Here is a 24560-nt window from a genome sequence, read left to right on the forward strand (position 1 = left end):
CGGAGACCACAATCCCCATTCCCAGGGTAAGGGAAGGCTGTCTGGTACATGGAAGGGTCCACATGGTCTGAATCCTCTGGGGGCCTTGGAGACACCAAAAAGTCCTGCAATGAAGCCCTGAACAGAGATGAAGCTGCCAAGTACCAATAAGCAATCAGCAGCAAACCATCTCCAAAACTCACCATTCACACTGGCAACGCTCCTTTTTATCTTGCCCTTGGATGAGGTTTAGCAAATTGTCGGCTGCCCGCCTGCCCGTGTAACAAGTGCGAGATTGCACAGGCAACATAAAATACAGCCTAATTGCCTTTTTAATGGCCTTAACCGGCCTCATAATTGATGGCAGGCATGGCTCCAACTCTCGCTCGCACCCGCCAACCGAAATATCGCGTGAGTGCGCGATGACGTTGGGGTGCTCACCCGACGTCATCACATGCTATTTTGTGCTCGCATGGGTGTAGCACGCGCCTGCCTACTCAGTGAAAAGTTCTGCCCTATGTGTCTGTGTGAAATGAAAGGTAGTTTGGGCAGGTCAAGTGTCATTTTGAAGCAGCCAGGTTAAACCCTTCTGAAAAAGAAAGAGGCAATTTGACTGCACTGTAAATTTCAAATTTTATTAGGATACAAGAAAAAGTTACGTTACAGATAAATTAAAAACAGTTTAATTACAGAGAAAATGTAAATTCACACTTAGATACATTCCCAGATTTCAGCCCTGTTAAGGTCTTGGATTTTCTCAGTGATGTAATTATTCATCTTTTTGACCTCGTTTGTCACAGCCTCTGCACTTAACCCCTGGGTGTGGAGGTGATGGGTGAAACACGCTAGAACAAAATAAGCGGGGGGGAAAAGAGGAAAAAGATTTTCATCCTTAAAGTGACAGCAGAAAGTAAACATCCATTCGAAAAAAACACAGAAATACAGAACATCTACTGGAGAAGGTGACAACAATTTAAGAAGGGCTTGTGAATTGTTACCTTTGACAGCATTCAACTTCCTTGGAGAGAGTGGAGGCTTTGCCTTTGGAGGAATACCTCCAGTGTGGATAAACCGTGGGCACACTCTCCCACAGACCGACCTGTCCCTGAGCGTAGTGGTCCCCCAGATGGCAACAGCCAGGGACTTGACGAATAGCGAATTTGTCCTTTGGCTGTTGACAGTGCGCCATTCTCTCTCCGGGATCTCAATGCCACCTAACAATTGCACCTGCAAGTAAAACGAGGGAGATATTCAGTAACCTGCATGTAAAATTGGAAAATAATAGACTCTCAACTATAGATGCTACATCAGGACAGATTATCCCATGGTTCAAGTCTCAGTGAATGACCTGGCAATGGAGGCAAGTTTAACACAGCAGTCACCTACTGTCATGATTCATCTTCACTTTGAAAAGGACTTCTGCTTAAACCAACAATGATTTTCAAATGCTCTGAAAATTAATTATAAGAATCATTACCTTGCCATCAATTGGAGTGTACAATTGCTTGTTGATTGCCTCTTCCAGTCTGAGAAAAGTTGGGGTTTGACTCTGCTTGGGTGATGTTGGTGCATCGTCAGGCCTGTCTGACAGTCTCGCTGTAACATGACGAAAAATAATTAGGATCATTCATGTATCTGATTTGAAGGAGGCCATTTGCGCAACTCCAATTTACTCCATCATCTGTTTCTGATCAGAGCAATGCTGTATTAGTAACGTAATGCAAATCTCTTTCTGTAATATTCAATAAGTTATACAAATAAATACACTACCCTTTTTTGAGAGTGCAACAATTTCTTCTTGAAGCTGGAAGTTGAGAGTTTCAAGCCTCTCCACCCTTTGCCGGAGGGCTGCCCTCTCTTCTTTCAACCTCCTGATCTTCTCATCCTTGGTCTGCTCCTGGAACTGGGAAGGCCTCTCCTCCAGCTGCTTCTGGGACTGGGAGGCTGGAATCACGCTCGAACTGAAATCATCCCTTTCCCTTCCCATTATCCACCCGTTCGTGATGGCTGAGAGCTGACAGTCTTGGGTCACACTTGTTTGAGCAGACTTGTCTTCCTGTCAGAGAGGAGATAATAGATTCTTAGAATATTTGAAATTACAATCACCACATAGCTTCGATTCGAGATCTTGTAAACTATTTGCAACCGAAACCACTTGAGCATTTACTCTGGCTGCCTTTGCATCCTTGAGTTGCCTCTTCATCCTCACCAGAGATGTGCAGGGAACATCAGTGCTGCCGGTGTCCACCTCGACAGCGGTGTCCACATTGGGCATCTTAAATCTTGGCCCGCTACATACTTTCTGCCTGATGGCTTCATGAGAGTCTATGGCATAGAGCAAGGACAAAGTTACATGTGCTTCACTGGTCATCTGTAGAAGTGGCATTACATATAGTTTTTACATGATGCATTTTATCCGTCTAGTTATTCAGGGCATTGTGTCACATTTTCAGGCAAATAAAAAATGGTTTAGATATAAAATAAAATGCTAATATTCAGAAATGTTCTTTGCTTTTTGGTGACAAGCCTCATTTTCCTAAAAGCTGTAAAATCTACCTGACAGAATGAGGATCTGACCTGTGTAAAAACTCACCATCCCTCTCATTGTTCTCCTTCCCCGAATCAGAGTCCACCGATGCGCTGCCGGACAGGCTCCTTCGCACCAGGTAGACTTTGGACTCGTGATGATCCGATGGGTCAAAATGTTTGATGTCCTCTGCAATGCGCACAACTCGACATTCCTGATCATCGAGGAATCGAACATATGCAAACTTAGGGACAGACATGATGGAAAAGTAACAAGAGCGATGGAGGTTTTTGCCTGTCAAATTAAAGCAAAGATAAAGCATGGAGCAGGAGTCTGGCGCCTGTTAAATTAGAGGTGTCAAGAAATAAATGTTAAAATAGCTTATCTCTGCTGCACAGTTAAGAGGACGATCTCTGCACCGAAACTTCCGGCGCGCGCGCGGAGTGAACTTTCCGCCGCTTCGGAGTGCCACCCGCTCAGGCCAATCAGCGGCCGATGCTCAGGCGCTCCCGCCAATCAGCGGTCCATCGGGGGCGGGACTTCCGGTCTTTGCGCCGTTGGCGGGGTTCATCACTTCGGCGCTGGAAACGGGGAGCCAATGGCCAGCGGCGCTGAGTGGGAGGACTTTCGGTATGGTTCGCGCTGTGGTGAGGGCGGTTTTGGGTGCTTTCAGTGGCATCAAGGTGTTAATAGGCTCGGGGGAGGGTGGCTGAATGGCTCCCTCCTGTTATAAAAAGTAACATGTTGCAGACACCTGGAATCTGAAGTAAAAACTAAGTGTTGGAAAAACTCAGCAGCCTCTGGGAGAGAGAAACAGCTAATCTTTTGAGTCTAATTGACTCTTCAGGAACAGGCTCATAGATGGGGCTGAATGGCCCCCTATTCCAGAGTGACAGGCAGGTGGTGGCTTGAAGAGCCTCCTGCTGTTCCAGAGTGACAGGCTCAAGGAGCTGAATGCCTTCAAACTGTGTCTATCAAGCTCAAGGGAATGAATATGGCTGGCTGCTGTTCCTGTGTACCAGGCTCCTGAGGCAGAGCGCTTTCAACTGTTCCTGTGAAGTGGGCTTGAGGGGCTGAATGGCCTCCTATTCCAGTGCCCTGGCTTGAGAGGCTGAATGGCCTCCTGTTCATGAGTTACAGGCATGAGGGGTTGAATGATCTCCTCCTGTTGTGCAACAGAATCAAGGGACTGAAAGGCCTCCTCCTGTCCCTGAGCACAAGGCTTGATGAGCTGAATGGCCTTCCCAGTCCCTTTGCAACATGCTCAAGGGACTGAATGGCCTCCAAATGTTCATATGTAACAAGTTTGAGAGGCTGATTGACTTTCCAACTGTTCCAATGAAACATGGACTCCTCCTATGCCTGTGTAACTGGCTTGAGGGACTGAATGGCCTCCTCCTGTTCCTGTATGACAGGCTCGAAGGACTGTCCTCCTGTTCCTGTGTAAAAGGCTTCATGGGCTGAATGGTCTCTTCCTATTCCTGTGGAAATGGCTGGAGGGGCTGAATGGCCTCCTCTTGTTCCTATGTACCAGGCTCCAGGGGATGAATTGGCTCCTCCTGTTTCTCTTAACATGATCTAGGGAATGAATGGCCTACCTGGTCCCTTTATAACATGTTTCGGTGCTGAATGACCTCCAAATGTTCATATATCCCAGGCTTTTTTTCTTCATTCTTCCTACCAAAATAAATCACATCACAGCATTAAGTTTCATTTATTTATTCTTTCATAGGATGTGGGCATCATTGGCATAGCTAACATTTGTTGCCCATTCCTAATTGTCCTTGAACAGAGTAGCTTGCCAGGGCCATTTCAGAGGACAGTTAAGAGTTACTCACATTTCTGTGGGTCTGGAGTCACATGTAAGCCAGATGGCAGATTTCCTTCCCTAAAAGACATCAGTGAACCAGATGGTTTTTAAACAATAATAGCTGTCATGATCACCATTACTAAGACTAGCTATATGGTCCAAGTTTTTTTATTAATTGAATTTAAATTCCACCAACTTTCATGGTGAGATTTGAACTCCTACCCAGAGCTTAAGCCCTAGACTCAGGATTACCAGTCTAGCTACATTACCACTACCCCACCATTTCCTCAGCTGCCATTTGTCCACCCAATCTATGTCCTTTTCAATTTTAAACACTAACCACCGCATTTCACAATACGTCCAGGTTTCATATCATCTGCAAATTTAGAAATTGTGCCCTGTGCAGCAAAAGCTAGTTCACCAATACACATCAAGAAAATCAGGGGTCTCACTACTGGCCCCTGGGCAACCCCACTATGATCCTTCCTCCAGTCTGAAAAGCAACCACTCACAACTACTGTTTCCTGTTACTCAGCCAATTTCATATCCATGTTGCTCTTGTTCCTTTTATTCCATGAGCTCTAACTTTGCTCACAAGTCTGTTGTGCAGCACACTATCAAATATCTTTTGGAAATCCAAGCACACCACATCAGCTGCATTACCCTCATCTATCCTCTCTCTAATCTGCTTTGCTCCGTCAAAAAAAACCTCAAACAAGTTAGTTAACCACAATTTGTCTTAACATTTCCACTCTGGAATTCAGTAATTAACCCCTGTGCCCAAGTCACTATGAATTTGGCCCTGAATTATCATTTCCCACCACAGAGGTTAAAACAGACTGGCCTGTAATTAATGGGTTTATCTGTGCAGCCTTTTTTGAACAAGGGTGTAGTATTTGCAGTTTTCCAGTCCTCTGGCACCAGCCCTGTTCCTAAGGAGGATTGAAAAATTATGATCAGTGCCTCCAGAATTTCCACTCTCAGTATCCTTGGATGCATCTCATCTGGACCTTATGACTTATCAACTTTAAGTACAGCAAGCCTATCCAGCACATCCAGAATGGGTTTACATTCGGTTCAAATTGTACGGCTCAGCCTATTGGCTGATGATTTGTGTTGCAGAGATGATCTTTTCCTAGCATAAACATAGCGTTTGTAGCTCTTTGTGGTCTGTGGTGTTCGACATGTTCTTAACGATACCATGGATGGTGACCAAGGACAGGTTCTTGCACGCCCATAGACCTGCAATCACTAGACCCATGCTACCCACAATATCTGGGGTGACCAGCGTGAGCTGTTGTAGCGACACTTAAGTGTAATGGATCCCAGGGATGGAATCATGGAATCTGAGCCATTGTACACAGTGAGTTTGACATTGGTTGGTTGAATCATCACTTGCCCCTTCTATGAGTACATACATTTCAGTGTACAAAGTGGAAGGATGTTTGCACTTGTATACAGTTTTACATAGGTTATGCTGATCCTGGATCTGTGGACATATAATCTGAACAGTGGCAAAGAATTCTGTTGGTATCACTGTGCCAATACATTCTTTGATGTTCACTGTTATGACCACAGCCGATGTTAATTGCTGCGCAAACCAAACCCTAGAGAGAAACTTGGCTTACCCTCTTTTTTTGTATTCTGAAAACGAGAATACGATGTACTGATCTCAGCAGCAAGAAGTCCAGAAACACTTTTGGGATTTTAAAAAATTAAAATTAAAGTTTTATTAACAGTAAAAGAGTAAAATAAAAAAAAATTAAGCACACAAGATTACAGTTACACTGTTAAGATTAGTCTTACAACACATTCCCCCAAAGAGACTCCTGACTGATCCACAAGTAAACACCTTCCAGGCAACACTCCCTTATAGATGTTTAAGTATAAAGCTCCAGTAATATTACCCAAGGCAAACTGCTGTAGCTTTACTAAAGGCATACCACATGACCTGTAACTCTATTCCACTCTGCTGTGGAAATCCAACCTTCAGAATAAAATAGCTTTCGCAGCTCAAAACCTTTCTGGCTTGACTGGATGGTTGATTCAAATATGCATTTTCTCCTAACCCAGAGCTACCAGCTTAGCTCCAGCTCAACAGCTATCGCAGCTCAAACAACTCACTCAAGCTCTCCATGGTAACTCTAAAATACCTTTTTCCCCCGTTCATCTCAGGCTCCATTGTTTTCATACCTCTTTGAAACTCAAATTCTTCCAAATATAAGATCTTTCATGTTTTCATCTTGTCTTTGCTTCCAGGTTAATAAAATATAATATCCCCACTTCTATTTACCTATGGAACTCCTTCAAGATGCAAACATGTTTCTTGTTGCCTCTGACTTCCCTTTGATAAACAAACTCTCAACTTATCTAAAAATGTAAATGTTAGATCTAACTTATTTAGTTGTACCTCAAACCTAACACCTCTATCCTTTTCATGTTTTAAACCCACCAGACAACCTATCTCCTATTAATTTCTGCCCAGTTTAATTACATCATACACACAGACACAGACACACACAGCCTTCACAGAATAATACAATATTCCCCAAACATATTTTAAAATATAACTCCCATTTCTCATACTGTGCTGAATGTCTGCTCACTGTATGTCGATGGTTCATCCTCATCATTTGACCATGCAGCTTGTTGTGAATCTCTTCTTGATGCTATTTGGTACACACTTGGTTGTTTAGAATGCTGTATCTGTCTGGCCTCTGGTTGTGTCTTCTCGTGGAATCAAGCCATTTGTCCTGGCCTTTGCTTTCTGCATTGGTGATCCAGTGTCCTCTGGTGCCACATTGTCTTGGATACAACATTAAAATCTGGACAATTTTTGGGTGCATGTATGAGGCCGCACCACGCATATTGCTTACTAGGCTTGCCTCTATTGGCTATCATGCCAATGGTGGATGAGTTACACATGGCCTGTAGACTCTGTCTATCCAGTGTATGGTTTTGTACTTGCATCTGCTTCGTACTGGTGCTTCCATGGTGTAACCTTTGGGTTGGTCCAAGAGGTCTTTTTAGAATCACAAGCTATCACGAGCTCGATTATTCTGTCAGCTATCTTTGATGCCATGAAATCACAATAATGTACCTTGCCTCTGCATCTATTTATGCATTGGTGTATGGTCTCCGTCAGATGTTGCCTAAAGGACATGAATTCCAGTGTAGTCGGTGTAGTCGGAAGTTGAGCTTTACTCATTATTGATCTTCGAATATTGACCATATTTTTCTCTGTATTCTGAAGAAGGTCATCAGACAGACCTGACGTATTCAGTCTGTGGAGACCTTCATTACCTATAGCAATTTTAATTTTAATGGCTTGTTTATTTGGTTTGGAAATAGAGATCCAGAAAACACAGCTCAATGCACTGTCAGAACAAAATCAATTCAGAAAGGGAGATCTGTTGCTTTCTAATTAAGTGTTGGAAGTTTTGTAGTCACCTTTTAATTTTTTTAAGGATTTTTAATGCTATCTGGAGCTTTTAACAGCTGTCACGTTTCCTCCAACTTTATAAGAGTTAATGTAGCTCTGAGTTGCAGTAATCTTTAGTGGCCACCGGCTTAGCTAGTCGTAGGTTACTGCTTGACTACAATGGTTACATTTTTAAAATTCTTTCCTGGGATGTGGGCATTGCTGACAAGGCCAGCATTCATTGCCCATCCCTAATTGCTTGCCAGGCAGTTAAGAGTCAACCACATTGCTGTGTGTATGGGGGCACATGCAAGCCAGACCAGGTAAGGATGGCAGATTTCCTTCCTTCCCTAAAGGGACTTAGTGAATCAGTTGGGGTTTACCTTTTAATTTTATTAATTGATATATTAATTTTACTTTAAATTGATTTTACTAATTGAATTACATTCCACCAGGGACTCAAACCAGTGTCCACAGTACTTTAGCCTGGGCCTCTGGATTATTAGCCCAGTGACATGACCACTACACTACTGTCTTCCCCTGTTAAGCTGTAGAGCTGTTGAGCTCTTTGATTTTTCCCGGGTTCACACTAAACCCTGCCCACAAGGCAGTGTTTTAGGCGTGAAAATGGCGTTCCTGCTTCAAAGGTATGATTAACCATTAAAAAAACAGTTTTACAGGCTTCTTTTATCTGATTGGACCTGTTGCTGGATGGACTTTTTCTTCCCAGCCCAGCCTGCGGTATTTTAACTTCCCCTGATCTCCTGAAGGTGTGAGTTCTGCTTAAAGTTAAACTTTCCAGAGTCAGCTATTTAATTTCTGTTCCTGCTTAAACTTTGCAGTAGGTCAACTTACATTGGTTAAGCTCTTCCAAATTTGAACCATCTTACCGGGGCCTGGTGCTTGCAGGCTGGAGCAATGTGCGATCCCAGAATGAAGGTATGGTGTGGAGGATTCCTACAGGGCTTCAGAATCACTTACATATTGAGGCTTGATAGTTGTTTCACTTTCATACCAATGATTTTCTTCTACTGCATGTGAAGGACTAATGCTCACTTTGTTAACTCTTTTCTTTTTTAAAATAGCTATAGAAACTCTTACTATCTGTCTTTATATTTCCAGCTAGCTTTCTTACATACTCTAATCTTTTAGACATTATTTGGTGTTTTTTTTAATATTCTGTCCAGTCTTCTGACCTGCCACCCAACTTTGGCCAATGATATGGTTTATCTTTAAGTTTGATACTACCTTTAACATTTTTAGTTAACCACAGATAGTGGGTCCTCCCCTTGCAATTTCTTTTTGTTGGAATGTATCGATTCTGTTTATTCTGAAATGCCCCCTTAAATGTCTGCCACTGCATTTCTATTGACCTATCCCTTAACCTAATTTGCCAGTTTACTTTAGCTAGCTCTGCTTTCATGCTCCCATAATTGCCGTTATTTAAGTTTAAAATACTAGTCTTGAACCCACCCTTCTCTCCCTCAAACTGAATGCAAAATTCAATCATTTTATGATGGCTGGTATGTAGAGGTGCCTTCACTATAAGGTCGTTAACTAATCCTGTCTCATTGCTCAATACCAGGTCTAGCATAGCCTGCTTTCTTGTTGGCGCCAGAACATGCTGTTCTAAGGAACTATCCCAAAAACATTCTATAAACTCGTCACCTAGGTTACCTTTGCCCATCTTATTTTTCCAGCCTATGGGCAGGATTTTTTCATCGGCGAGTGGGGGGCGGGGTCCGCTCGCTGACACGTAAAATGACGCGCAGTGATGTCGGGCGGAACTCCCGACGCCGCTGCGCCCCGTTTAAATTTTCCGGTAGGCCGGGACGCAGCAAAATCAGCTGCACACGTGCTGGCCTGTCAATGGTCAATTGAGGCCATTGACAGAGTCATTTAGCTAATTAATGGACCTGCCCGTCCAACCTTAAGGTTGGCAGGTCGGCCAGGAGCCCTGGCGGGGATTAGAAAAAGCATCAAACCTCATCCACGGGCGGGAAGAGGTTTCATGTCGGTTTTTAAAAATTTTATTAAAGTTTTTGTAAAAATTATGGACATGTCCCAACTCACGTGACATGTCAGGAATTTTTTTTCTCTATTTTTAATATTTCTCACAGAACAGCCGATCTCCCTGAGGCAGCACTTAGCCTCAGGGAGATGAGTGCGCTCTATTGTGCGCATGCGCAAAAGAGCGCACTCTCGATTTTGGGATTTCCGCCCGCACAGGGAGTGCATAGTACTTGTGTGCGGATGTCGCGCTGGGCGGGCCTTAATTGGCCCGCCCACGTAAAATGGTGCCGATTGGAGGCGCGCCTGTGCGTGTCCACCCTTAAACTTTGCCCCCGACGGGGGGAAAATCCTGCCCTATATGTAGACTAAAATCACCCATAATTACATGATGCACCTTTCTGACAAGCTCTCATTATTTCTTCCTTTATACCCCATCCTACCGTGTGGTTACTATTAGGGGGCCTGTACATCACTCCCACAAGTGACTTCTTGCCTTTGCTATTTCTCAACTCTACCAAACTGATTCGACATCTTGATCTCCAGAACCAAGGTCATCTCTCTATTATACCAATGTCACCCTGAATTAACAGAGCTACCCCTCTACATTTTCAGAGCTTCCTGTCCTTCCTAAATGTCATGGGGTAGTTGGGATGCAGATTTCAGGTTATTGTCAGATCAGCTACGATCTTATTAAATGGTGGAGCAGGCTCGAGGGGCTGAATGGCCTATTCCTGTGCCTTGTTTGTATGTTCGTATCCTTCAATATTCATTCTGTAGCTATGTCTCGGTAATGGCTGTAAGATCGTACTTATTAATTCCTACTTGCGCTCAGTTCATCTGTTTTGATTTGAATGCTACATGCATTCAGATACAGACTCTTAAGGTTTGTCCTTTTAATATTTTTGTAACCTCTAGCATTGTCTGCTGATTTACCCATAGCCCTGCAGCTTACAGCACTTAAGGTGCAGATCCAGGTACTTTTTAAAAGAGTTTAGAGTTTCTGCCTCTACCACCAACATGGGCAGCGAATTCCAGACACCCACTACCCTCTGCGTAAAAAAGTTCTTCCTCATGTCCCCCCTACACCTTCTGCAACTTAACTTGAATCTATGTCCCCTGGTTCTAGAATTCTCCACCAAGGGAAACAATTCTATCCTGTCCACTCTATCTATTCCCCTCATAATTTTGTACACCTTAATCAAGTCACCTCTCAGCCATCTTTGTTCCAAGGAAAATAACCCCAACCTATCCAATCTCTCCTCGTAGCTACATTTTTCTAACCCTGGCAACATTCTTGTAAACCTCCTCTGCACTCTCTCCAGAGCTATTATGTCCTTCCTGTAATGTGGTGACCAGAACTGCACACAATACTCCAGTTGTGTCCTCACCAGTGTTTTATACAATTCCAACATTATATCCTTACTTTTATATTCTATACCTCTGCCAGTGAAGGAGAGCATTCCATATGCCTTCTTTACAACCTTGTCTACTTGAACTGCTGCCTTCAGGGACCTGTGTACTTGTACGCCAAGATCTCTTACTTCATCTACCCCTCTTAGTATATTCCCATTTATTGTGTAATTCCTGTAACTGTTTGACCTCCCTAAATGTATGACCTCACACGTTTCTATGTTAACATCCATCTGCCACTTTACCACCCACTCCACCAACCCATCTATATCGTTTTGGAGACTATGGCTATCCTCTACACTATCCACTACTCGGCCAATCTTTGTGTCATCTGCAAATTTCCCAATTATGCCCCCCACGTTCACGTCCAAATCGTTAATATATAACACAAACAGCAAGGGTCCCAACACCGAGCCCTGTGGAACACCACTTGAGACAACTTTCCATTCGCAAGGGCATCCATCGACCATTACCCTTTGTTTGCTGTTACAAAGCCAACCTTTTATCCAGTTTGCCACATTACCCTGAATCCCATGGGCTTTTACTTTCCTGATCAATCTGCCATGTGGGACCTTGTCAAATGCCTTGCTAAAGTCCATGTACACAACATCCACTGCACTACCTTCATCAACCCTTCTTGTCAATTCCTCAAAGAATTCAATCAAATTTGTGAGGCAAGACCTTCCTTTAACAAATCCATGCTGACCATCCCTGACTAGTCCATGCTTTTCCACATGACAGTTAATCCTATCTCTCAGGATTGATTCTACTAATTTGCTCACCACCGATGTAAGACTAACTGGCCTATAATTGTTTGGCATTTCCTTTGATCCCTTTTTAAACAATGGAACTACGTTTGCATTTCTCCAGTCCTCCGGTACCTCCCCTGTATCTAGTGAAGATTGGAAAATCATCCTCAGAGCATCTGCTATCCCCTCCCTGACTTCCTTCAGCAGCCTCGGAAACAATCCATCTGGCCCTGGTGACTTATCAACTTTCAAGGATTTCAACACTTCGAGTACTTCCTCTCTCTTTATGACTATCCCGTCCAATATCTCACAGTGTTCCTCCTGGACTACTATATCTACATCCTCCCTTTCCTTTGTAAACACAGAGACAAAATATTCATTCAAAACCCTTCCCACAGCCTCTGTATCTACACACAAGTTTCCATCTTCATCTCTGATAGTTCCCACTTTTTCCTTAACTAACCTTTTAGCATTAATGTATTGGTAAAACATCTTTGGGTTATCTTTAACTTTACTTGCTAATCTTTTTTCATGCCCTCTCTTTGATTTCCTTATTTCCTTTTTTACTTCATCCCAGCACTTCCTATATTCGTCTAGGCTATCTGCAGTGCTTAGTTCTTTGTGCCTATCATATGCTTTCTTTTTCTGTTTGATCTTCCCCTGTATTCCTCTAGACAACCAGGGGGTCTAGATTTGGCAGTACCACTCTTATTTTTGTAGGGGACATGTCTACTTTGTACAATTAGGATCTCGCTTTTTAGTGCTTCCCATGTTTTCCACTGTTTTATCCTCCAGCAGTGCTGTCCAGTCCACCTCAGCCAAGTCCCTTCTCATTTCTGCAAAATTTGCCTTCCCCCAGTTCAAGACTTTTACTCCTGCCTTATCGCTGTCCTTTTCCATGGTAATGCTAAATCTAACTGAATTGTGATCACTGTCCCCGATATGGTCGCCAACTGTCACTTCGCCCACTTGCCCTTCTTCGTTCCCCAAGACGAGGTCTAGAATTGCATCTCCTCTCATTGGGTTTGTCACTAATTGGTTGAAAAAAATTTCCTGGACACACTGCATGAATATTTCTCTCTCAGTGCCCCTTATATTGTTTGAATCCCAGTTGATATTGGGATAGTTGCAGTCTCCTACTATTATTGCCCTCTTGTTCTTACAAGCAGAAATTTGCCTACATAGTTGTTCTTCTATCTCCCTTTCACTATTTGGGGGTCTGTAGTATACTCCCAGTAGTGTGACTGCCCCTTTTTTATTTCTAAGCTCAATCCATAAAGCCTCGTTTGTTGACCCATTTAGTATATCATCCCTTCTCACAACTGGAATTGATTCTTTAACCATTAGTGCTACCCCCACGCCCCCCCTCCTTTTTTATCTCCCACTCTATTGTGTCTGAAGACTCTATAACCAGGGATATTAAGCTGCCAGTTTTGTCCCTCCTTTAGCCAGGTTTCCGTTATAGCAATGACATCCTACTGCCATGTGTCTACCTGTGTCCTTAACTCATCTACCTTGTTTGTAATACTCCTTGCATTGAAGTATAAACAGTTTAACCCCCTCAATTTCCCTTGCTGGACACTTTTTAAACTTTGCTTCTCCTGTAACTCCATGTCTATCACAACGTCCCTAGCTAATGTTCTACCTCCATTTTTCTGATCTGACTCTGACCTATCTGATCCTACTCCTGGGATCCCATCCCCCTGCCAAACTAGTTTAAACACTCCCCAACAGAACTATGAGTCTGAGTCACGGATTCACCTCTCTAATTTTATTTGCCCTATGCCAATTTTCACATGGCTCAGGTAATAATCCATAGACTATTACTTTGAGGCTCTGCTTTTTAATTTAGTGCCTAGATCTCATACTGAGTGTGCAGAAACTCTTTCTTAGTCTTACCCATGTCATTGGTACTTACATGGACCACAACCACTGGATCCTCCCCCTTCCACTGCAAGTTCCTCTGCAGCCCTGAGCAGATATCCTGAACCCTGGCACCAGGCAAGCAACACAGCTGTCTGGATCCAAGCTTCCTACTGCAGTGAACAGCATCTAGCCCTCTGACTATGCTGTCTCCTATCACTACCACATTCCTCTTCACTCCCCGCACTTGAATGGAATCCTTCACCATGGTGCCAAGGTCAGTTCACTCATCCAACTTGCAAGTCCTTCTCATCCACACAGGTAGCAAGCACCTCGTACCTGTTGGACAAAGTCAGGGGCTGAGGCTCCTCCATCACTACATGCTGGTTCCCTTTACCTGCCTGACTTGCAGTCATATCCTCCTATCCCTGCCCATTGACCAACTCTAAACTTTTGCCTAACCTAAGGGGAGTGATTGCCTCCTGGAACAAAGTGCCCACGTAACTCTCCCCCTCCCTGATGCCCTGCAATGTCTGCAACTCAGACTCCAGCTCAGCAACCCAGAACCAAAGTTGCCTAAACTGCGACGCTTTCTACAGGCATGGTTGTCCAGGATTGCAGTGCATTCCACAGATTCCCACATGCTGCAGTCATGACACACCACCAACCCTGCCATTTCTGTCCAAACTTATTTATTTAATTAGTTAATAATTTACAGTAATAGAAAGTTGCACCTGCATAGCTTGGAGACAAGGAAGGAAACTCACCAACCACTGAGGTTTAAAAAGGAGCAACACTTTTCCCCCTCTGCCCTGAATTCCCACTTGAACCAACTTTTATAGAGCATCAGATGACTCAACAGCTAGCTCAGCTTTCTGCTACAGTAATTGACACCTATTGAGGGCAACTCCTTTCAGTTGATTGACAGATAACTGCCACTTCAGGCAGCTTCCTGTTTAACTAGGCTATTCAACTAACAAAGTTTAATGGTAAGAATTTAGCTCTTAATCTAAATTTAAAGTTAAGGAAGACTTACCATAAATTCCCACCCGAACCAAATTCCCAACTTCTCACTCAGCCTATGTACTCCTGTGTCCACGTGCCCCTTTCTGCATTTAAATCACATGTAAATCATATTTGTTCTGTCAATGTAAATTCATATTTTCTGTGCCCGTTTTAAATAATATTGGCTGTGACTATTTGAAATGATATTCGCTGTGGTGATTTTAAGAGATATTTGCTGTGGCTATTTTGCATTATATTTGCTATGACCAGTTTAAGTGAAATTTATGGAGGACACTTAAATAGCATTTGTTGTGATGATTTTAAGGCAACTATTTCCAGATATATTTTGCTATGTTCCATTTAACTGAAATTTGTTATGATCATTTAAATAATATTTGCTGTGGCTATTTTAAATGATATTTACTGTGGTTTAAGTGATATTTGCTGTGTCCAGGATAAGTAACATTTGCCATGGCCAGCTTAAGAGATATGGCAATTTTTAATGCATAATAATTCTGGACATTTTAAGGAATATTTGATGCTTGATTTTTAGGCAAATACATGGCGACAATTTAGGAGACTTTTATGTGTCCAGTTTAAGTTATACTTGTGATTTCTTTAAATGTTCAGTTTGTGTAAGTGCTATGTGCCATGATCAGTCTAAATTATATTTACCCCAGTCATTTTAATTAATGACTACTACTTTTGTATTTATGATCAGTTTAATTAATATTTTCTCTGACCCATTTAATTGAATTTTGCTATGGCCAGTGTTACAACCACGCGATTAGGGGTTAAAATTGACTCCCTAATTTACCACTCCAAGCCTGACTGTCACAAGTTTTGTGAAGGATTTAGAAGGATGAAGGACTCAAAGTCTATGTTTAGCCACTACATACTGAATTCAAAGAAACAAGTCTGGCAGGCTTTTTGAATTTTAAAACAAAGGGGGTTCGTTTTTATTGAGTTAAAAACCCACCCAGATAAAGCTAACAAAAATATTTGAAAAGGTAATCTCGCAAGTCTCAACCTTATGCGACCCACATTCACACACACACACAAGCATGCAAAGTTTTACAAGTTATACTGGAGTTAGTTACTTTCTTAGCCAAATTAAAGTTCAATGCTGAAAAGGGAAAAAAAGAGTTCATGGCCTTTGCTGGTCACTGTGGCTGTGGCAGAAATTCTTCCAGGTTTGCCTTTAGTAGCTGCAATTTCCGGAGATAGTTTCTTTCTAAAAACTTAATCCGTCTCTTCCAGAAGTTGATGATTTTTGCACCTGAAGTTCCTTTCGATGGAAATTCACTATCTCTGTGCTGCATTTCTAAAAAGCTAACAGATATGAGGCCCTGAGCATGGGCCATTGATGTGATGTTTGTCATGATACTTTTCAGAGACATTTGCTTAGGCAACATATTTGATATGTCTATTTTAGGAGATATTTACTCAGATCATTTAAAATGATATTGTCTGTGTCCATTTTAAGTGGTATTTGCTGTGATCAATTTAGATAATATTTTATGTGGTCGTGGCTTGTTTAAAAGTTAGTTGCTATCGCCCGATTAAATGAAATTTGCTGCAGCCTTTTTTGTGATACTTACCGTGTCTCATTTAAATGTTGTTTCCTGTGGCTATTTTAACAGATATTTGCTGTGACAATCTTAATGCTATTTGCTCTAGTCGGTTTAAGTTATATTTGCTATAGTCAGCTTATGTGATATTTGCTGTGTTCAGTTGTGATATTTGCTTTAACAATGTTTATGATATTTGCTATATCCATTTTATCGATAATTGCTATGTTAATTTTAACTAATACTTCCTGTGTCCATTTTAACTTATATTTGTTGTGACCAGTTTAAGTGGCATTTGTTAGGTACAGTTTAAATGATATTTGCAGTGAAAGTCTTTATTATATCTGCTGTGTTCATCTTAAGTGATGATTGCTTTGTGAATTTTAAGTGATATTTGTTGAGTCCATTTTTAAAATTATTCCACAGAACGTGAATGTCACTGGCTAAGGCAGCGTTCATTGCCCATCCCTAGTTGCCCTTGAGAAGGTGGTGGTGAGCTGCCTTCTTGAACTGCTGCAGTCCATGTGGTGTAGGTACACCCACAGTGCTGTTAGGAAGGGAGTTCCATGATTTTGACCCAGCGACAGTGAAGGAACGGCGATATATTTCCAAGTTAGGATGGTGAGTGACTTGAAGGGGAACTTCCAGTTGGTGGTGTTTCCATGCATCTGCTGCCCTTGTCCTCTAAGTGGTAGATATTGCAGGTTTGGAAGGTGCCGTTGAAGCAGTTAAATCAGTATTTGCTGTAGTCAACTTAAGAGATATTTGCTGTGACAAGCTTAAGTGATATTTGCTGTGTACAGTTCAAATGATATTTTTTGTGACAATGCTTATGAGATATGCTGTGTCCATTTTATTCATATTTGCTGTGTCAATTTTAAGTGAATGTGGTTGGTCTATTTTAAGTGAAATATTCTGTGACCTGTTGAAATGATATTTTATGTGAAGGTGACCTGTCTAAGAGATATTTGCTCTGGCCCGTTTATGTCACATTTGCTGTGGCCGCTTTAAGTGAGATTTACTGTATTTTATTTAAGTGATGTTTGCTTTGTCCAGTTAAAGTATTATTTGTTGTGTTGATTTACTGTCTTTACTTACTAAATATCATTTTCAGTGTCAAATATCAAATATCATTTGCTCTGTCTCGTTTAGTGATATTTGCTTTGGCCAGTTAAAGTGTATTTGTCGTGTGCAGTTTCAGTGACACTTGGTGTGGTCAGTATAAGTGACATTTGCTGAGATCATTTGACGTAATATTTGTGGTGGTCATTTTAAGTGACGTTTGTTGCTACATTTTTATAACCTCTGCCACTGAAGGTGGACTGAGGTAAAGTTTTTGCCCATTACTCTATTTGTCTGCAAACAATATATTTTGAGAACCAAAGGACAGATTTCAGCGAAACTTGGTACTCAAATGGGGTATGGCCCAAGGAAGAACTGATTCTTTTTGGCCAAAATATGGATCCGAATCCAGATCTTAGAATTTTTTTGAAGGATCCATTAACATTGGGAGATAGAGTGAATTGGCATTCTTTTTTTAGAATGCTGTGAGTTGTTTTATTTAGAATGTTGTTGATTGTTTTAGAATGTTGTGGATTGTTTCAGCTGCTGTGGTGCAATTTGTCACAGCTGTCAAAATGTGAGCAGAGCTTTCAGAGCAGGATGTTGAATTTGGATTGATCCGAAGCCTCCTCAGTGAGATGGAAAATCTTACTAAAACAATTTTTTTTTTAGCTGTGTAGTTACACAGCATCAACCTGGCAGGGAACAGCCTCAAGGCAGATATGCGCAATTGTAATAATGTTGAGTTAACACAGAATGGTGTAGGTATGTGTTCTACTGAATGCCCTCTTCACTTGTTGATATTTGTTGTGTCCAGTTTAAGTTACATTTGCTGTAATCAGATTAAGTGATATTTGCTGTGAGAATGTTTATAATATTTGTTGTGTCCATTTTATTACAATTGCTGTGCCAACTTTAAGTGACATTTGTTGTGTCCATTTTAGCTGATATTTGCTCTGTTCATATTAAATGTTATTTGCTGCGGTCAGTTTAAGTGGTATTTGCTCTGACCATTTTTATTAATATTTGTCATTGCCATAATCGGTGGTATTTGTGTTAACCATTTTAATTGATATCTCCTGCAACCATTTTATTTGACATTTGTCATGATCTGCCTAAGTGAAATTTACTATGACCAGTTTAATTGATATTTGCTTTTGGCACTTTAAATGATATTTGCTGGGGGCATTATAAGTACTATTTTCTGTGTCCCTTTTAAGTGATTTTCATTGTGACCATTTAAATGACATTTTCTCTAGCCATTTTAAATAATAATTGCTGTGGCCATTATCACTGATATTTGAAGTGTCCATTTTAAATGATGTTTGCTGTGCTGTTGCGATATGATGTGAATATATCTTTAAGTTGGCATATCTTAAACTGCTGTTAATCATTACCACCTCAACAGGATACGATGTATTAGACCCATGACTTGCAGGCAGTCTGCAAGCAGCAGGGTAGAGATCAGATGTACATTACTTAGCCTCCTAGTAAATCTATATATGTATAGTCTTATCTTCAAATAAAGAACCCACATTATTGTTTCACCAATCCTTGTGTGTAATTGGCATGTTTACATCGAAGAAAAGAAGAATGTAACAGTAGCATCTTTTATTGATCTTCTTTTGGCCATTTTACATTTTATTTCCAATGGCATTTTGAAGTGCTATTTCTTGTGACCAAGTTAAGTGACATCTGTTTGACCATTTTAAGTGAGATACTTCCTTTGGTCATATTGCACAGGAACGCTTATTATTGAGCCTGTTTCACATCAGGAAGTTAGCGCCATGGGAGAACATTGCTGAACATAATATGTGGTGGGATTTGGTTTTGATGCTGGAAAATCCACAATTTTCATATCATTTTATGAATTTAACAATTAGTGTAAAGGGATATTTCACCAGATTTTTCAACTGCTCCCTGAACTTAGTCTGGGTCACGGCATAAATACAAGTGTTTGTGCAGCAACTCAGGAGCTGAAGCATGAATCCCATTTCTTGTACAAAACGATTGAGAAATATAGACCTAAAACCTATATGCTCCATTTGGGCCCATATACAGTACACCATAAGCATAGCCCATAAAACTATGAAATTTCCTGAAATAACAAACAGTAAAATGATGGACTTCCTTCAGCTCTCCATCTCAGGGTCTTTGGGACTCTCCACACTACTGTGACCTCTGAGTCTCCTGCGGACTCTGCTAGCAACTAAAATGTGTCTGATGGTTAAAGCATTCAACAAGAATCAAAATAAATGGGACCCCCGGGGTTAGAATATAGTGAATGAACTCGATTGTTACCCAGACCTGTAATATCACAACATCGTCTGTTACAACACAAAACCAGGGGATTTTCTGAAGCCAATATGCACCTGTGTGCATAAATACCAGGAAATGTTCTTTAAACAACTCAGCACAGTCACTGTTCCAAGAACAAGAGCTACCATCTTCTTGCTGCAATATTTACTTTTCAGTTTCTGGCAGCAAATGGCCACAAATCGATCAAAGGTGAAAGTGACGGTGAACCAGACAGAACAGTCTGTGGCTGCATAAAGAAGAATGGTATGGATATTACACACGTGAATGTGCCGCAGGAAATGGAACTGTTCCTCATAAACAATTGGAATGTGCCTCAATATCAGGTCGAGGATAATGATCAGCAGATCCGCCGCTGACATAGCCACCAGATAGCAAGTGACACATTTGGAGAGACCGCACTTTTCCAGAGACAGGATCACAAGTGTCATTATGTTAACTGTAAGGAAGGGAAAGAAACATTAGGTTGGGAGCAAAGTTACCAGTTTGAATGAATACTTATTTAGATGTACAAATATGTGACTATCAACAGTGATACATTGAAGCAATTGCACCTGTGATATGGATATCTGCTGGAGTCAGGGTTAGCATTCAAGGAAAGCAATAATTAAATGGAAATTAATAGTTGAGATTAAATAGCATAGAGGAATAGCAGTTTATAAGATAAGATGCTGAGCTGGCAGTTTCTTCATGTTCCAGTAGAAATAGCTGACGACCATAAGAGTGAGTTTAGTGACTCCGAATAAGTTTTGGGGAATCAGTCCAAGTTCCTGCTCCTGATCATTACCTGATAACCCCGGTTAGTGCCAGATTTCTGCTCCTGATCATTACCCAGTGACTCAGGGTTCTTGTGAGGGAATGAACCCAGGGACCTGCTTCTGTTCATTCCACAGTGGCACTGGGTTATGTAAAAAGAGTCAGACCATCCCCATCTACTGATCTCTAATTGGCGATTCTGTGTAATGAAGGGATTAAGCTGTCAGTGCTTGGTTGAAATAAGGGAGGTTGGACTGGATCAAACTTGGCTGTGATGCCCCCTGTGAGCATGGGAGTGCCCCAGTGGAAACAGAATCCAGCAAGAAGATGACAAGCTGAAGAAAGGGCAAATTAAGCTGGTTCATAATAGACCCGGATCAAAAATGATTGATAACTTTCTGCTTTGTCAGTCAACGATCGATTTAATTGTTTATTGAAAATGGAACCTGGAAACTAATCATTTCTTGTAAGTGGAAACCATTTGCCTAAGCTATTGTTGTTCATGTAAAGTCTGATATTCCAAACCCTTAGATAATCTAATATTTTACTTTTTCCCATCAGAATTGCAAAATGGATATATTACCCAAGAGTCTCAGAGGCTACCTAATGAACATAAACAGGACTAATGTAATACTTGTCACAAGTCAGTGAAAATTGAATAAGTTTCTAAGCGGACATAGACTTTAAAATATCCACAGCGATCTCTGTTCACTATAACACAGTTATAATCAGATACATTGACAGTAAAGGGGAGAAGTAAATGAATGTATGTTAACTTAAAATAGAAAAAAGCTGGAAATACTTAGCAGGTATTTTTTTATTCATTCATGCGATGTGGGCGCCACTGGCTGGTCCAGCATTTATTGCCCACCTCTCATTGCCCCTGAGAAGGTGGTGGTGAGCTGCCTTCTTGAACCGCTGCAGCCCATGTGGTGTAGATACACCCACAGTGCTGTTAGGGAGGGAGCTCCAGGATTTTGACCCAGAGATAGCGAAGGAACGGCGATATATTTCCAAGTCAGGATGGTGAGTGGACTGGAGGGAAACTTGCAGGTGGTGGTGTTCCCATGTGTCTACTGCCCTTGTCCTTCTAGATGATAGTGCTTGTGGGTTTGGAAGGTGCTGACTAAGGAGCCTTGGTGAGTTTTTGCAGTGCATCTTGTAGATGGTACACACTGCTGCCACTGTGTGTTTGTGGCATGGATGGGGTGCCAATCATGCGGGTTGCTTTGTCCTGGATGGTGTTGAGCTTCTTAAGTGTTGTTGGAGCTGCACTCATCCAGGCAAGTGAAGTGTATTTCATCACACTCCTGACTTGTGCCTTGTAGATGGTCGACAAGCTTTGGGGGGGTCAGGAGGTGAGTTACTATCTGCAGGATTCCCAGCCTCTGACCTGCTCTTGTAGCCACAGTATTTATATGGCTAGTCCAGTTCAGTTTCTACTCAATGGTAACCCCCAGGATGTTGATAATGGGGGATTCAGCGATGGTAATGCCATTGAATGTTAAAGGGCGATGGTTAGATTCTCTCTTGTTGGAGATGGTCATTGCCTGGCACTTGTCTGACACGAATGTTACTTACCACTTGTCAGCCCAAGCCTGGATATTGTCCAGGTCTTGCTGCATTTGGACATGGACTGCTTCAGTATCTGAGGAGTCATGAATGGTGCTGAACATTGTGCAATCATCAGCGAACATACCCACTCCTGTCTTTATGATGGAAGAAAGGTCATTGATGAAGCAGCTGAAGTTGGCTGGGCCTAGGGTGCTACTTTGAGGAATTCCTGCAGTGGTGTCCTGGAACTGCACTGGTGTGCCGTTTTTGGTGCAGTTGATTGCTTCAGTTGGGGTTTGGCGACTGAGGGAATTCAGTGAGGAGGGAGGAGGTCCCCCTTTCTTTTTCTACCTTTCCTCAGAAAGAAGAGCAGCGGCCTTGATAAGTAGGAACTGGTGAGTAAATTTAAAAAGTGTAATATTTTTAAACAAGTTGCTATACTTGGATTTAACTGAGAAGCTGCAGGAATAAGGGAAATTTAGGGCCAATATAATAAAGTAATATAAATAATCCAAAGTCGAATAAAGTTAACGTAAAGGAAGTAGAGTTAAGGCAAGGCAGGGCAGCTCAGTCGATTGGAATGCATGTCCTGTAATATGTGGGAAGTCATGGACGTTACCGGTGTCCTACACGACCACATGTGCAGGAAGTGCTGTCAGCTGCAGAAACTTGAGCTCCGGGTTTCAGAGCTCGAGAGGCGGCTGGAGTCACTGTGGTGCATCGCGCGGCTAAGAGCTACGTGGATAGCACGTTCAGAGAGTGGTCACACCACAGCTTAAGGGCCTGGGGACAGAGAGGGAATGGGTGACCACCAGGCTCTCCAAGAGAAGTAGGCAGGTAGTGCAGGAGTCCCCTGGGGTTCCACTCACAAATCGGTTTTCTGTTTTGGAAGCTGGTGAGGGCACTGGTTCTTCAGAGGAGTGCAGTCAGTGCCAAGTTTGTGGCACCATGAGCGGCTTGGCTGTACAGGAGGGGAGGAAGAAGAAAGGAAGAGCTTATCTGATACAGGATTCATTGGTTAGGGGAACAGACAGGCATTTCTGTGGCTGTAGACATGACTCCAGGATGGTATGTTGCCTCCCTGGTGCCTGGGTCAAGGATGTCACTGAGCTGCTGCAGGACATTCTTCTGGGGGAGGGTGAACAGCCAGAGGTCGCGGTCCATATTGGTGCCAATGACTTAGGTAGGAAGCGGGATGTGGTCCTGCAGTCAGAATTTAGGGAGCTAGGTAGAAAATTAGCAAGCAGGATCTCAAATGTAGTAATCTCCGGATTACTCCCAGTGACATGTGCCAGTGAGTACAGAAATAGGAGGACAAGGCAGATGAATGTGTAACTGGAAAGATGGTGCAGGAGGGAGGGCTTTAGATTCCTGGGACACTGGGACTGTGTCTGCAGGAGATGGCACCTGTACAAGCCGGACGGGTTCCACCTGAACAGAGCAGGGACTGAGTTCCTTTTCAAAACAGAAAATTATTTACACTGATAAGTAATTTACAAATTCAGTCTTTCTGGGGGCTTCCTTTGGCGTGTAGAACGTCTCAGCTCCACAGCTTTAGATGCTTTGTTAGGAACCTCATTTCCTGGAGTTGCCTGAACATCAGGTTCTTTGGTGGGTACGGACAGATCTGTTTCTTCAACTCATGTAGGTACAACAGGCACATCTGCCACATCTGTACTGAGTCGAGTTCTCTCAGCAGGAAACATTGACTCGGTCATGAACACTGGTGGAATCATTTCTTGATGATTTGTCTCTCTCTTCCTCAAATGATCCACATGTCTCCATATGACCCGGCCTTCCACCTTTACATGGTAAGATAGAGGTCCAGTCACTGCACTTATTTCACCCGGTAACTACTTTGGTCCATCTCCAAAGTTCTTCACCTATACCGTCTCTCCCACGGTAAATTTCCTCTCACAACTATGCCAGTTGTGTCTAGTTTTCTGACTTCCTTACCTCCCGCCCCCCACAAGTTCGACATTATTAAGCTCAATCTCATCCTGAAACGGTGTTTCATCAATAACTCAGTAGGTGTGACACCTGTTGTTGTGTGAGGCGTGGTCCTATAATGAGAAAGAAAGCGTGCTAGCTTTGTTAGTAAGGAATCTTCAGTTAACTTTTTCATGCCAGACTTGAACATTTGAGCTGGTCCTTCAGCCTGTCCATTCTAAGAAGGGTGTTACGGTGCAGTTTTCACATGAGTGATACCGTTGAGGCTGATAAACCGCTGGAACTCAGCACTTGTAAATGCTGTGTCGTTATCAGATACAACCACTTCTGATAATCCGTTGATGGAAAAACTTTGACATAGCTTCTCAATTGTAGCAGAAGACGTTGGTGACTTCACCTCATATCTGTCCATCCATTTTGAGTGGGCATCAACAATGAGCAGAAACATTATCCCCATGAAAGGTCCCACATAGTCAGCGTGTAATCGTACCCATGGTCTTCCCGGCCATTCCCAAGGCTGTAATGGAGCTGCTGAAGGTAACGTTTGCAATTGCTGACACTGCAAACAATTCTT

At 42.3% G+C, this 24560-nt stretch overlaps 1 protein-coding gene across 2 annotated transcripts; it reads right to left on the reverse strand.

Moving 5' to 3' along the window:
- Positions 1-593: 593 nt before the first annotated feature.
- On the reverse strand, positions 594-2946 carry LOC144672782 (BEN domain-containing protein 5-like). 2 transcript variants are annotated; one of them, XM_078534781.1, is made up of 6 exons: positions 2573-2946; positions 2189-2304; positions 1750-2035; positions 1457-1575; positions 978-1206; positions 594-824 (listed from the first exon to the last, which is right to left on the reverse strand). In XM_078534781.1, the coding sequence occupies exons 1-6, from the start codon at positions 2826-2828 to the stop codon at positions 691-693; spliced, it is 1140 nt and encodes a 379-aa protein (XP_078390907.1). In that variant the 5' UTR covers positions 2829-2946; the 3' UTR covers positions 594-690. The 2 variants fall into 2 exon arrangements, with proteins under 2 accessions (XP_078390907.1, XP_078390906.1); XM_078534780.1 differs by having other exon boundaries at positions 2147-2304; positions 2573-2926.
- Between the last annotated feature and the right edge of the window lie 21614 nt (positions 2947-24560).

The sequence above is a fragment of the Cetorhinus maximus genome, chromosome X (assembly GCF_964194155.1).
Source record: "Cetorhinus maximus chromosome X, sCetMax3.hap1.1, whole genome shotgun sequence".
Lineage (NCBI taxonomy): Eukaryota > Metazoa > Chordata > Chondrichthyes > Lamniformes > Cetorhinidae > Cetorhinus > Cetorhinus maximus.